This window comes from Anabrus simplex, chromosome 4, assembly GCF_040414725.1.
Source record: "Anabrus simplex isolate iqAnaSimp1 chromosome 4, ASM4041472v1, whole genome shotgun sequence".
Taxonomy (NCBI): Eukaryota; Metazoa; Arthropoda; class Insecta; order Orthoptera; family Tettigoniidae; genus Anabrus; species Anabrus simplex.
Window position 1 is genome coordinate 366,091,524 of NC_090268.1, and position 14,527 is coordinate 366,106,050.

At 36.3% G+C, this 14,527-nt stretch overlaps 1 protein-coding gene across 1 annotated transcript in view; it reads left to right on the top strand.

Moving 5' to 3' along the window:
• The window catches only part of l(2)k09022 (HEAT repeat containing 1 homolog l(2)k09022), a 371,041-nt gene that overhangs the window by 208,907 nt on the left and 147,607 nt on the right, over positions 1–14,527 (top strand). Inside the window, exon 13 of the mRNA XM_067145803.2 lies at positions 1,525–1,748. Coding sequence (XP_067001904.2) covers positions 1,525–1,748 — 224 coding nt within the window. The remainder of the gene's footprint in view (positions 1–1,524; positions 1,749–14,527) is intronic.

Below are 14,527 nucleotides of genomic sequence, written 5' to 3' on the forward strand. Positions count from 1 at the left end.
TATTCAGTTATTTTCTCGTGATGCGCATACCTACTGACAAACAGACAGAGATGACGCAAAATTAAAACGTGCATTTCCTTGTTACTATGGACATGGCCGATACAGAAATACCATTTTTTTAAAGTTCTGAACAATGTACAGACAAAACTCTTATTTTATATATAGATTAGTGAAAGATGGTTTTTTTCAAATGTAGTTTTTAGTCACTGTGTGCTTTCAAATAAAATACTATAGATTAATCTTCATTGTTGCTCAATATGTTCCATGAGTTTCTCCGAATTTAAGCTCTGCTTCCTATCAGACAGGAAGAGATTGCTTCACGTTAAGTGATATGATTGGGGATATTTAAAGCGGGTTAATATAAATGGACTTACATCTATGTCTACTGGAAGATCACCTTTCAAAAGTTGGTAAATTTGGCTCACTTCGGTAAACCTAGAATTGGAGACAAAACACACTTGTACTTTTTTGCTCTCGCTTCCTACCTTACTTGTAAGAGTTTCAGTAAGTTTCACAGTTTCCTCAACAACAAGCCTCCTCTTTCTAAGCTTCGTGATCACTTCAGGTAATTTCCTGCAATAGATTGCTTTGAGAGACAAACTATTCCTGACAATCTTAATGTTACAAATTAATGCAGTGTCATTTTCAGGGAGCACAGCGCTCACATCAGATATCTTGTCCGAGTGGTACAGGGCAGCAGAAATCTGTGTCCCCCATCTTATTAACACTGGCTGTGGACGAAGCGTGAGCTTGACATATTTCCCTTGCACTAGAAATTAATTTGTTTACATCGGGAAACAAGCTGTGCATGTTCACTGCAATTCTGTGAAACTCATGTGCTAAGCATTTCACATTTCTGGAAAGAGAATTTTTAAAGGTTTCACACTTTTCTTGATATTTGGTATTGCATCCATTACAAAAAGGAGGATATCACTGTGACAAAAATCTTCGGGCCAAAGATAGTTTAAAGAGCTGGTGAATAACTGAGCTATAGTTGTAGTGCTAATACTTTCCTACTGCTCGGATGTTGCAGAATTGGACATTCCATCTTGGAGTTCCAACAAAGTCTGTGATTTACCTTTCCACTATGTCTGTTGTTTGATTAATAGAAATCTGTGTTTTCTTTCCACAAACCTCACTGCGAATATTTTGGATTACATTCTCATAACATATAGGCAAGTAATTTTTTTGTAATGTTGTTTCACTAGGTACACTCACCCCAGTATATTTTTCCTAAAATGTTCCCAGTGTTTGGTTTTCGATCTCCCAGATAAGAATTCTGGAATCGACAAAAGCTTTACACAAACCAAATGAGAACTGTGACTGTCTGCTAGATACTGCAAGAGCTGTTGATAGTACCAATATTTTCTTTTGACCACTCCTGTTGGCAACTGCTGATTCACCTCCCAATTTATGCTTAGTAGTAGAAATGTGTTGGGTTAAAATGTACTTTTCACAGTACATAGCACTTCTGATTCAAGAATGTCCTACTGATTCTAATTTAGTTCAAATCATGATTTTCAGATCACCAAAGAAGTATTTGACTGTGTGCCAGCCCAGCAGCAAGAGATCCTAGCCTTGTTGGTTGAGGTAGGGACTGAAAGCGATTCTCCTGATGTCGTATCTGCTGTAGGACGTGTCTTCAAGAAAATTATGCTTAGCTCAGAACTTGTAGTCCTGGAGCTTGAGAAGATGAGAAATTGTACTGACAAAATGACTCCACCTGCTAATGTACAAAGACGCAGAAAGTGAGTACTCTGGAGTAATTGATGGTTATGAATTTCATGTTTTTGGTCCGTATTGAACTGAGAATAATATATAAGTAATAATAATAATAATAATAACGTAAATGTTTCCACCTTTTCAATACAATATATTCACAAAATTACAAAATTATACGGTACTAGTTTCGACCCATCTAGGGGTCATCATCAGCCGTATTGGAGCAAAGATCATTTGTGGCAAAATCCTAAGACAATATTATTTTAAAGAATAACAAGTGAAATGAGATGTTATGGTAATAGTTAATAATACAAGGAATATACATACTAAGAGGTTTTTAACAAAGAATAAAGTATAAATGGGGTGTTGTAAAAATTATAATCATGGAAATCAGTAAGTTCTTGTATTGAAATGAAATATGGCTTAGGAAGAGGGCTTAAGGTGGGGCTGAAGGGTGCGGGAGAAAGTGTAATTGTCTTGGAAAAGTACCTTTGATTAAATTTAAGATTGAGTTTAGGTTGGCTGCATTATTGTTTCTGAGGAAAGTGATAAATAGATCGAAGAGTATGTTGGGTTTCTCTGAGATTTCATTGAGATTGTGACTGGCATTAAAGTATTGGTCTAGGTGTATGTAGTAATTTTCCATTATGTTCAGAAAAGGGCCCTTGTTTGCTAATACGAGGATGTCCATGTCTTGTTCAATATTGGTGAAATTATGGTTATAATCTTGCATGTGTTGGCCGATGGCTGAAAACTTGTTGTATTTTACTGCGTTAGTGTGCTCGTGGTATCTGATAATGAAGTTTCTCCCGGTTTGCCCGATGTAGGTTTTTTTACAGGTGGTACATTTGATCCTATAAACTCCTGATTTTAAAAAACTGCTGGTCTTGTTGATGTGTGAAGTATTGTATAAAACATTCATGTTCTTATTGTTGGTTTTGAAGGCTATTTTAATGCCTTGTTTCTTAAAGATGTTGGTTAACTTGTAGATATCATTGTTGAACGTGAAGGTGGAAAATGTTAGAGGTTTGGTTATTTCTTTTTTGAGGGTAGTTTTTGGGCGATGTTTGTGTTTATTGATTATCCTTTCTATAAAATGATTGCTGAAGCAAAATTCAACGGCTTCAGCAATCATTTTATAGAAAGGATAATCAATAAACACAAACATCGCCCAAAAACTACCCTCAAAAAAGAAATAACCAAACCTCTAACATTTTCCACCTTCACGTTCAACAATGATATCTACAAGTTAACCAACATCTTTAAGAAACAAGGCATTAAAATAGCCTTCAAAACCAACAATAAGAACATGAATGTTTTATACAATACTTCACACATCAACAAGACCAGCAGTTTTTTAAAATCAGGAGTTTATAGGATCAAATGTACCACCTGTAAAAAAACCTACATCGGGCAAACCGGGAGAAACTTCATTATCAGATACCACGAGCACACTAACGCAGTAAAATACAACAAGTTTTCAGCCATCGGCCAACACATGCAAGATTATAACCATAATTTCACCAATATTGAACAAGACATGGACATCCTCGTATTAGCAAACAAGGGCCCTTTACTGAACATAATGGAAAATTACTACATACACCTAGACCAATACTTTAATGCCAGTCACAATCTCAATGAAATCTCAGAGAAACCCAACATACTCTTCGATCTATTTATCACTTTCCTCAGAAACAATAATGCAGCCAACCTAAACTCAATCCTAAATTTAATCAAAGGTACTTTTCCAAGACAATTACACTTTCTCCCGCACCCTTCAGCCCCACCTTAAGCCCTCTTCCTAAGCCATATTTCATTTCAATACAAGAACTTACTGATTTCCATGATTATAATTTTTACAACACCCCATTTATACTTTATTCTTTGTTAAAACCTCTTAGTATGTATATTCCTTGTATTATTAACTATTACCATAACATCTCATTTCACTTGTTATTCTTTAAAATAATATTGTCTTAGGATTTCGCCACAAATGATCTTTGCTCCAATACGGCTGATGATGACCCCTAGATGGGTCGAAACTAGTACCGTATAATTTTGTAATTTTGTGAATATATTGTATTGAAAAGGTGGAAACATTTACGTTATTATTATTATTACTTATATATTACTCTGGAGTAACATTAACTTGAAATATCAGTGTAATTTGATTGTTGGTGGTTTTTTTTCAAAATTGTTTATGCATATTTGCCATCTGTTGTTATTTTATCAGAGAGAATTATCTTTTGACAATTGTACACAATGTAACTTCAAGATTTTCAGTTTGTCAAACATTAATTTTAACACCTATAACACTATAACATACCTGTAAAACACACTATTATTTACAGGTATGTATTACTGTTATAGGTGTTAAAATTAGTGTTCGACAGACTGAAGGTCTTTGAAGTTAGAGTTGACTCTGAAAAGATGGCTTCCTTCTTAACAGTTTTACATAGTACATAGAGTCTTGTATAGAAAGCAAAGAACATCAAACAGTACAGATAACAGGATAAACAGAATGATAAGTCAATGTAGGAAAAGGGAGATATAAAATGAGAAGACGATGACAAACGTGAAAACAAAAACTGACAAGGGCAATATCCACATCTTCAAATAGATGGGCTCTCTCCTAAACAATCTCATATCTTCCCAGCTCCCTGACAAGCACATTTCAGCTTCCAGCATCATCAGGAGGGCAGACATCAACCCTTATTGATAGGTCATAGTGACATATTTTCAGTTTTGATGTGGGAAGCGAAGGATAACAAGCTGGATAAATACAAGAAAAGGGAATGGACAAAAATATAAAGATGAATAATGGTGGTAAAAGACTCTGAATACAGAGTGATGCAGGAGGGGAGGGGGGGGGGGATGTCAATATGGAAAGGAATAAACAAGGTTCCAATATTGTTGTTGTTGTTTTTTAGCTTTTATTTAGATATTTCTCACATTAATTTCCTTCTTTTCTTTCTTCTTCCCCTTCATTGGCTATTGCCTATTAAGATCAGTGTCATTTTGACATATATCTATCATCATATTCATCATGCGGCGATCTTTCCAGCAGGCAGGGTAGGACTACATTCATGTTTTAAGCAGTCAAAATTTAAACCTATGACTGCACTTATATGTGCATAAAACACAAAAAATCTTGTTTTCTTTTGTTTTAAAGAAGAGGCCATCCTTTATCCGGTCGACTCAGTTAATATAATGTATAGTTTTTCAGCCTGTCAAAACACGAATTCTAACACTAGCTGTAAAAAGGAGCAATCAATCAATCAATCAATCAATCAATCAATCAGTCAATCAATCAATCACTACTGATCTGCATTTAGGGCAGTCACCCTGGTGGCAGATTCCCTATCTGTTGTTTTCCTAGCCTTTTCTTAAATTATAAGAAATTGGAAATTTATTGATTATCTTCCTTGGTAAGTTATTCTAATCCCTAACTCCCCTTCCTATAAATGAATATTTGCTCCAATTTGTCCTCTTGATTTCCAACTTTATCTTCATATTGTGATCTTTCCTACTTTTAAAGACACCACTCAAACTTATTCGTCTACTGATGTTGCTCCACGCCATCTCTCCACTGACAGCTCGGAACATACCATTTATGATAAAAGTAAGAAATTTATTTCTCTTCCACCTATTCAATACAACTCAATATGTTAAAAAGTTAGAGTTAAATCCTCATTAAAATAAGAATTGGGACATGCTTTGCCCTTTCCTATGGGGTATCATCAGCTGTATCATTACCTCAAACCATATCAGGTACCTGGTTAAAATTGATCTAAAATCTACTACAAAATTGAAAACATTAAAAAACTTCTGTACCATGTTAGGTACCTGGTTAAAAATGATCTTAAATCTACTACAAAATTGAATACATTCAAAATATTCACTTAAAAAGCCGTCGTTATATGAGTAACTTGATTTAGGTACAAGTGAAAAATTAACAATATTGATGGCCTTGAGTCATGGTCAATGTTGAATATGAATGAAAGTTTAAAAATATTGTACAAAATAATGTGAGTGAGTATAGAACATTGCAAATGATTATATACAAAATGAAAAGGAAATGCATTCTACCACTGTGCCATTTTTCATAATATTGAACCTTGGCATGTGCACTTGACATAGTCTCATTCGAAAGATAACCAATAAGTTCTAATTTTCTAGTTTGTAACTAGCCCAGAAAGACGTATTTATGTCGTAGTTCTACTAGAGCACCTATGTTGAACAGTTTATTGGAGACCAACTTAATGAGGCTTTAAACTCCTTTCATTTTTTTTTCAAAATGGCGCCCGGTAATGACGACGTAGTGTTTTATTCTCCGAGTAAATTAACCGTAAAATGTGACGAAAAGTGCGGAAAATGTCGAAGATTAGTGAAAAATGGAATGTTGTGTGATTCATGTGATCGATGGTGGCATTATAAATGCAGAAATTGCCCTAGAGACGTAAAAACTAATGAAAATATTGACTGGATTTGTGAGCAGTGTGTTCGGAATGTTGTTGTTGGGGACGGCGTTGACGAAGCACCTTAAACAGTCGATGAGGAATATAAAAGTGCATTAGAAATTATAAACATTCTAAAAAAAGGACTATGAGACTCTTAAAGCTGAAAATCAAGAATTAAAAGAAAGACTGCGATCGCTAGAATTTGGGACTGACCATTCTTCGAGTGATATAACGGTACAAGTAACAAACTCGAGCACGTGGTGTCAAGTAGTTCGTGGATGGCCGGCTAAGAAGAAATATGCAACTGAATTTCCGGAAATAAACATCAGAAATAGGTTTTCTGCCCTAAATAATTCAATTCTGGAAGAAAGTGATCGCGCGCACGAAACCAAATCATCGCGATCCGCTGCCGTTGCCGTGACGAGTTTAAAATTTAGGCCTAGAATTCAGATTCAAGACCCAGTTAGGCCTAAATCAGCGAAGGTAGCTGTGTTTGGTGATAGCCAAGGAAGGGGAATTGCGGGAGTGATTAACGACGAGAATATAGCAGCAACCGGAGAAATATATCCAGGAGCTTCTATCAGCAGTGTTGTGGAAAACGTAGAAGCAGCAACTAGGAACTTCGGGAGCGGCGATGCAGTATTTATCATCGGTGGGACGAACGACGTAGCTCACGACGACGCCAAGAATGTAAGATCACAACTTAAACATACACTAGGGAAGCTGACCCACACTAACGTTTTTGTAGTGAATATGCCCCACAGGCCTGATTTGAGTAGAGACTCGTGTGTGAACATTGAAGTGGACAAGGTCAATACAGAAATTGTTAAAATTTGTAAACATTTTCGGAATACTCAGGTTATTGAATGCAGCAGTTTTGAGAGATACTGTCATACAAAACATGGCCTCCATCTAAACAATTCAGGTAAACGAAAGATAGCAAATATTGTTCTAGATTTTATTAATCTTAAGATATGTACTGTAAAACAGGCAACTCCCTTGAGTTATAATACTGACCAGGAAAACTAGCAGAAAGAGCCAGCTGTACTTCAAGCTGGCTCAGTCAACTAGAAAAAGAAACTCAGGATAGTAAGGAATTTCAAGGTACCCAATTGCAACAGTCAAGTTTTAGGGAGGAAGGGGGTCCGAGATTGCTCTTGGTAAACTGTCAAAGTGTAGTAAATAAACAATTAAAATTCGGTACATTGATGGAATCTTATGAGACTGATGTGGTGATAGGAGTGGAATCGTGGTTGAAAGAAGGGGTGGGTAATAGAGAAGTATTTCCAGAAGGGTACACAGTCTATCGTAGAGACCAAGGTGATAAAAAGGGAGGGGGGGGTGTTTATTCTGGTGAAGGAAACTTACTGTTCACATGAATGGTTTACCGATGAAAGGGATGAAATATTAGGGATAAAATTAGTTTGTGATAATATGAAGGAGGTGGGAATTATAGGAACATACAGGCCTGGAAGAGAGGAAAGAGACATGGAAATCTTTGAGAAAATAATAGATTATACTCGTAAAAACAATAATAATGATGTGGTAATAATTGGGGGAGATCTAAATTTGCCTGAAGTTGAATGGAATGGAGCTGCAAGTGAAGCCCATGAACAGAAACTGGCAAATAAGTTAATTTGGGAAGGGGGATTTACACAAGTAGTACAAGAACCAACTCATCTCAATAACTTACTAGATGTATTCTTGGTTAAACCATGGGAAATTGTTGATAAAACTGAGGTAATTGAAGGAATAGGAGACCATAAGGCTGTAATAATGGATGTAGGACTCGTGCCAAAAAGGCTTAATAAGAGGGTTACACAAGACAAGAAATTGTACAGAAAAACTAAAGTTGATGAATTTGGGACTTACCTTAAATCACAATTCAGTTGTTCGATAAGTGAAGGGAGTAACGTGGATACACTGTGGGCTAAATTTAAAGGAATCATTTGGGAAGGAGAGAAGAGATTTGTACCTGTTAAGAAGGGTAAAATGACCTCAGACCCTGTTTATTATACAAGGGAAATAAGAAAATTAAAAAGAAAATGTAGAATACTAAACAGGAAAATCAAAGAAGGTAGGGAGAGTAGAGAAACTAGAAAACAGCTAATGAGGGAACTGAATAGAGTGAAAAAGGAAGCAAAAGAGAATTATATGAATGGCATACTTCAAGAGGGTAATGACCACAAAGGGAAATGGAAAAAGCTGTATTGATATATCAGGAATCAAAAAGGAAAAGGAATCCAAATTCCTACAATGGTGGGGGAAGGGGGTGAACACTATTTAACAGATACTGAGAAAGCAAACCTATTTAGTAGGGAATTTAGAGATTCAGTAGATGATTGTCAAGAGTTGGAAACCGAAACAGAAGATAGAGAGGGAGAGAGACAGAGGGAAACAAGAAGCTTCTCATTCACAAACGAAGATATTTTCAGAGAAATCCAACTGCTTCAGCAAGGAAAAGCAGCAGGAAGTGATCAAATTACTGGGGAGGTATTAAAGACAATGGGGTGGTACATAGTGCCTTATTTAAAATTTATCTTTGACTATGTCATAAATAATAGTGTAATACCAAAGGAATGGAAGGAATCTATAATAATACCAATTTATAAAGGAAAGGGTGATAAAAGAAAACCAGAGAACTACAGACCAATCAGCCTGACCAGTATAGTTTGTAAAATACTGGAGAGTTTAATATCGAAGTACATCAGAGGGATATGTGATGATAAAAATTGGTTCATGAGGAGCCAGTATGGATTTAGAAAGAAATTTTCTTGTGAGGCACAACTGGTGGGATTTCAGCAGGACATATCAGATCAGTTGGATTCAGGAGGTCAGTTAGATTGCATAGCCATAGATCTTTCCAAAGCCTTTGATAGAGTGGAACATGGAATATTATTAAAGAAATTGGAGGGAATAGGATTGGATGTAAGGGTTACACGTTGGATAAAAACATTTCTAAATTCAAGGGTTCAGAAAGTCAAAGTAGGAAATAATGTATCTCAGGAAGAGAAAGTTTGGAAGGGAATTGCACAGGGTAGTATAATCGGTCCGTTACTTTTCTTAATATACGCAAATGATTTAGGGAACAATATAACATCAAAAATAAGATTGTATGCAGATGACATAATTGTTTATAGGGAAATAAACAACATTGAGGATTGTTCAGAATTACAAAGGGACCTTGAAAGTATCCAACAATGGGTTGAAGAAAATAATATGAAGGTTAATGGAGGCAAATCAACTGTTACAACTTTTACAAACAGGAGCTTTAAAACTGAATTTGAATATACTTTGAATGAGGTAGTTATCCCAAAAGATGGCAAGTGAAAATACTTAGGTGTGAGATTTGAAAGTAATTTGCACTGGAAGGGTCATATTGATGACATTGTTGGGAAAGCATACAGATCGTTACATGTCATAATGAGGCTACTTAAAGGATGCAACAAAGAATTAAAAGAAAAAAGTTACTTGAGTATGGTTCGTCCATTATTGGAATATGCAAACAGTGTTTGGGATCCTCACCAAGAATACCTAATAAAAGAAATAGATAGTGTGCAGAGGAAAGCAGCAAGATTTGTAACAGGGGATTTCAGGAGAAAGATTAGTGTATCAGAAATGTTAAAGGAACTCGGGTGGGAAACTTTAAGTAAGAGAAGGGAGAAAACTAGACTTATAGGATTATATAGAGCCTATACAGGAGAAGAAGCATGGGGAGATATCCGTGAGAGGCTTCAGTTGGAAAATAATTATATCGGCAGGACTGACCACAAATATAAAATTAGAAGGAATTTTAGCAGAAGCGATTGGGGTAAATTTTCATTCATTGGGAAGGGTGTGAAGGAGTGGAACAGTTTACCAGGGGTAGTGTTTGATCCTTTTCCAAAATCTGTACAGATATTCAAGAAGAGAATAAACAGCAACAGAGAAAATAAATGAAGTGTTAGAGGGCATTCGACCAGTGCAGGTTATTGTAAATTTAAAAAAAAAAATGTGTGTGAATAAATTAATTCCATCCCCTGGTCTAAGGAGTTTGGACAGCCAAAGTAGGGGACTGCCTGTAGGGGTGAAGTACAGTGGGGACTTTGAGGGCCCTGGAACCGCTACGGTGGTTGTGAAGGCCCTTCAGGAACTCTGAAAAGTGGTGGCGAAAGGGGCTCTGGTTAAGACGCAGCAGGTCCCTATACCAGTTGTATAGTATCATTTGAAGTAATTCCACATACAGTACTGTATATCAGTTGACTATATTTGTAAGTAGTACAGGAGATATTATAAGTAGAATTTTGTAAACAATATAAATTTATTAAGGATGAGCTGTGTGTTTCATAGAAAACATTGTTAGCGTAAATTGTATAATATTGTATTATAGGAAAATTTTCTTCTCTTGTTAATTTAATATTTAGTGCTTGACAATAATGTATTTTAGTGTACCATTTGCCACCGAGGTAGACACCTCATTTGCAAATAAAGAGATTTTGATTTGATTTGATCTCAAAATCGGGAGGGCCGGGCAAGTTGGCCGTGCGGTTTGGGTCGCGCAGTTGTGAGCCTGCATCCAGGAGATAGTGGATTCAAACCCCACTGTCGGCAGCCCTGAAGATAGTTTTCCATGGTTCCCATTTTCACACCAGGCAAATGCTGGGGCTGTACCTAAGGCCACGGCAACTTCTTTCCCGTTCCTAGGCCTTTCCTATCCCATCGTGGCCATAAGACCTATCTGTGTCTATGCGACGTAAAGCAAATAGCACAACAACAAAAAAATTGGGAGGTAAGTCTCTGCGATCAGGAGAGAAGGGAGGAAAGACCAAAAATAGGAAGTCTTCCGCTTAAATCAGAGGAGTTAACACGTCTACGTAAAAGTAATTAGTGGGACATAAAGCCAATAACATTATTGTTCTCTCTAACCTGACCTCCTTCTAAAACTCTTCATTTCTCTGTTATCATGTAGTGGGTTTTTACCATTCCCTACCACTTTTAAAGGTACATATATGTTTACACATTCTTCAACAATTAATTTAAATCCATCCCGTAGGTTGTAAACATTTTTATTTATAATTTTTTTACACATTATAATTACTGTTTAAAAACTCCTTCATGGCTCTCTTGTCAACGATATGGTACTGCTTAATAGTCTCTTGACATTCTTCAACAATTCATTAAAACTCATCCCACAGGTCGCTAACATTTTTCTACTGATCATAATTACTGTTTAAGAACTCCTTCATGGCTCTCTTGTCAACCATATGGTACTGCTTAACAGTCTTTCCTTTATAACTTTCCATTCTATCACATTCTTTTTTATCTATGACTAAAATAGTATTACATTTATCACTTCAGTTTTTCTATACAGTTCATATGGTTTTATCAGCACCACGTCTAGAGTATTCTTCCCTCTGGTTGGTTCCATTACGTTCTGAATCAGGTGACCTCAGATTAACTTCTTTACCATTAGTTCGTCATGCTTTCTGTCATTTGCATTACTACCCATGTTAACATTTGGTAAATAGATCACCTGCTAAAATCATATTCCTTTCTGTGTCATTTCCCACATAACTGATTATATTATCAAATAATTCTGCATCAGCATCAAAGTCACCCCTTCCAGGAAAGTACACCCCAAAAAAATGCCAAGTTGCCTATTATCTTTAGAGATGAGCCTTACACCAAGAATTTTGTGTTTCTTGTATGAAACTTTTTCATAGCTTACAAATAAAATTAAAATTAAAAGTACAATAGTTCGACCTTTTCAATACAAATTCAAGTAATGTGGGTTACTTTACAGAAGAAACATTTATTAGGTACTAGTTTCGACCCATTATCAGGATCATCAGCCAAAAGCACGAGTTGCACAATGTATCAAATAGTCCATAGAACTTGTAAAAAAATTGCAAAAACATAGTGGATTTGACACTATAAAGATGAGGTAGAAATAGTCACAATTTTGATAAAAGTTTCAGATAATGCATAAAATGCATAAATTAATGCACTTAGCTGTCGTGATCAATGATCAATTTGGATGTCGAAGAATCTTGAGACTTGTAATTCTTTCGTTATGAAGTTGCGCTTGCGCTGTGATGTGTTGGACGTATTACATAACTGATATGAAGGGAAGGTCACAATGGTGATAAAAGTTTCAGATGATTGATAAAATGCATAATTAATGCATTTAGTTTCCATGAAAGGATCCATTTACAGTAAAACCTCGTTAATTCGAAGTCGTTGGGACTCAAAAATCGGACTCCGAATTACGTGATTTCGAATTAACCGCTAATTCGGAATTCAGAAGTACCAACCCTTGCCGCGTTACAAAAGGCCCGTTACTGCATGCAGTTAACATTGATTCACAGTTTATACCTTTCAAATGCCATGAAAAAAGAACTTTTTCAAAAATGTATACAAGAAGGTGCATTTACAGTATTCAAATAATGCACTCGGATATCTCACTGGTAAACATAACCTCACGCAACGAACGAAAGAAAGAAGAAAAAGCACGATTCAAAGACGAGGAGAAATCTATGCTCGCTCCCATGTGCAGGTGCTTTATTAATTGGATTACTATACTGTATGCATTTTAGTTGCCTTGTATATACACAGACAGTACCCGATGCCCTTAAAATCGAACTTTCCTATGACTCTATCCTTGTACGATTTCCCGCCATGGCACTTCTCTTTTCTCTCGTACTTCAGAAATGTAAACACTTGCCGCGTCACGAGGTATTGTAAGACCCATTAATACATGCAATCACCTCGATTCACAGTTTAAACCTTTCCAATGCCATGGAAAAACTATTTCCGAAATGTATCCAACAAGGTGCATTTACAATGTTCAAATAATGCATTTGGATAAATCACTGACAAACATAACCTCACGCAACGAAAGAAAAAAAAAAACGCACAATTCAAAGACGAGGATAAATTATGCTGGTTCCCCTGTGCAAATGCATTATTTTTTGGATTTCTTTACTGTTTGCATTTTTATTATAGATGCTTTGTACTGGCATGTAAAGTGCCCGACGTTAAAACTTCGTGGCTTATCGAAGTTTCCTAAGACGAGGGGATAAAGTATCTCGCTTCCATGTGCATTGCAACGCACTACCATGACCCCCATCCCTCACACTGTACAATTTCCCGGCTGGCAATTCTCCTTTAAAACCATTAGACCGTTTGGGCTCGCATTAAAATAAAGCAATGCAGTTTCACCGCCAATGACAATATTGTTCGGTGCCTACGAATTTATTATATTTGCCACGTTTTTTCGTCAACTGTCGGCATCGCCAGTGTTCGCGGATTCTGTTTTCCCGCACACAGTCTGTTGTGTGATATTACGGCGTTCCTTAAAAGGTTGAACACAAACGAATTCCGATTTCATTCAACTTAGCAATCATGAAGCGCACTGTAGATCCACCGAAGTGAGTGTAAGTGCGGAAAGCTACCCCTCCACGTTCCGGAACGTGCGGTCTATTATGACGCGGAGCGGATAAATTTCGAGTTGAAATTACTCTGTAACGTACTATTGTTTTAAAATGTAAAGGCAGTTTCGAATTAAAAGTCTGAATTTCGGTAATGGGGCCGACATTGTACTTCGAATTACGAATTATCCGTATTTCGAATTAAACAATTGAAATAACATGCAAAACTGTATCTCATGTTTCCGGGAACGAGAGCTTCTTCGAATTAGGCGGGATTTTGAATTAACCGATTTCGAATTATCGAGGTTCTAATGTAATATGATCAGTCTCGATACCGAAGAATCTTTAGTTACAAAGTTCTAACAGCTGTATGTCATCAAAGGTAGTAGTGGTGTTAAGAAAACAATTTGAAAAATTGCTTATAAGGTTTATAGGGAGGTACCTTTGGGAAAACAGAAGGTACTTGGGAGCTGGAAGTCAAGTAAGGATGACAAAGTCTTACACTGCTAATGTCATAATGAAAGACTACCACCTTCTCTTTTACCCTCCTTCTTTCCTTCTACTTTCCTCAACAACTGTCTTAATCTATTACTGGATAACACAGTACCCTGGTTCTAATTGCTCCACCCTGACATTGGGTCGAAACTAGTACCTAATAAATGTTTCTTCTGTAAAGTAACCCGCATTACTTGAATTTGTATTGAAAAGGTGGAACTATCGTACTTTTAATTTTAATTTTAATTGTGATCACAGTTCATTACAAAGCAATCACAATGAAATTTATATCTCTTAGCTTACAAATACTTCTTACACCAAAATAAATACTCCTCCCATCAAGTGTATCCTGTCTTTACGATAAACACTCCAGCTGCAGAGAAAATCTCCATATCCATAATTTCACTTCTTAGCCATGATTCCACCCCTATTACAATA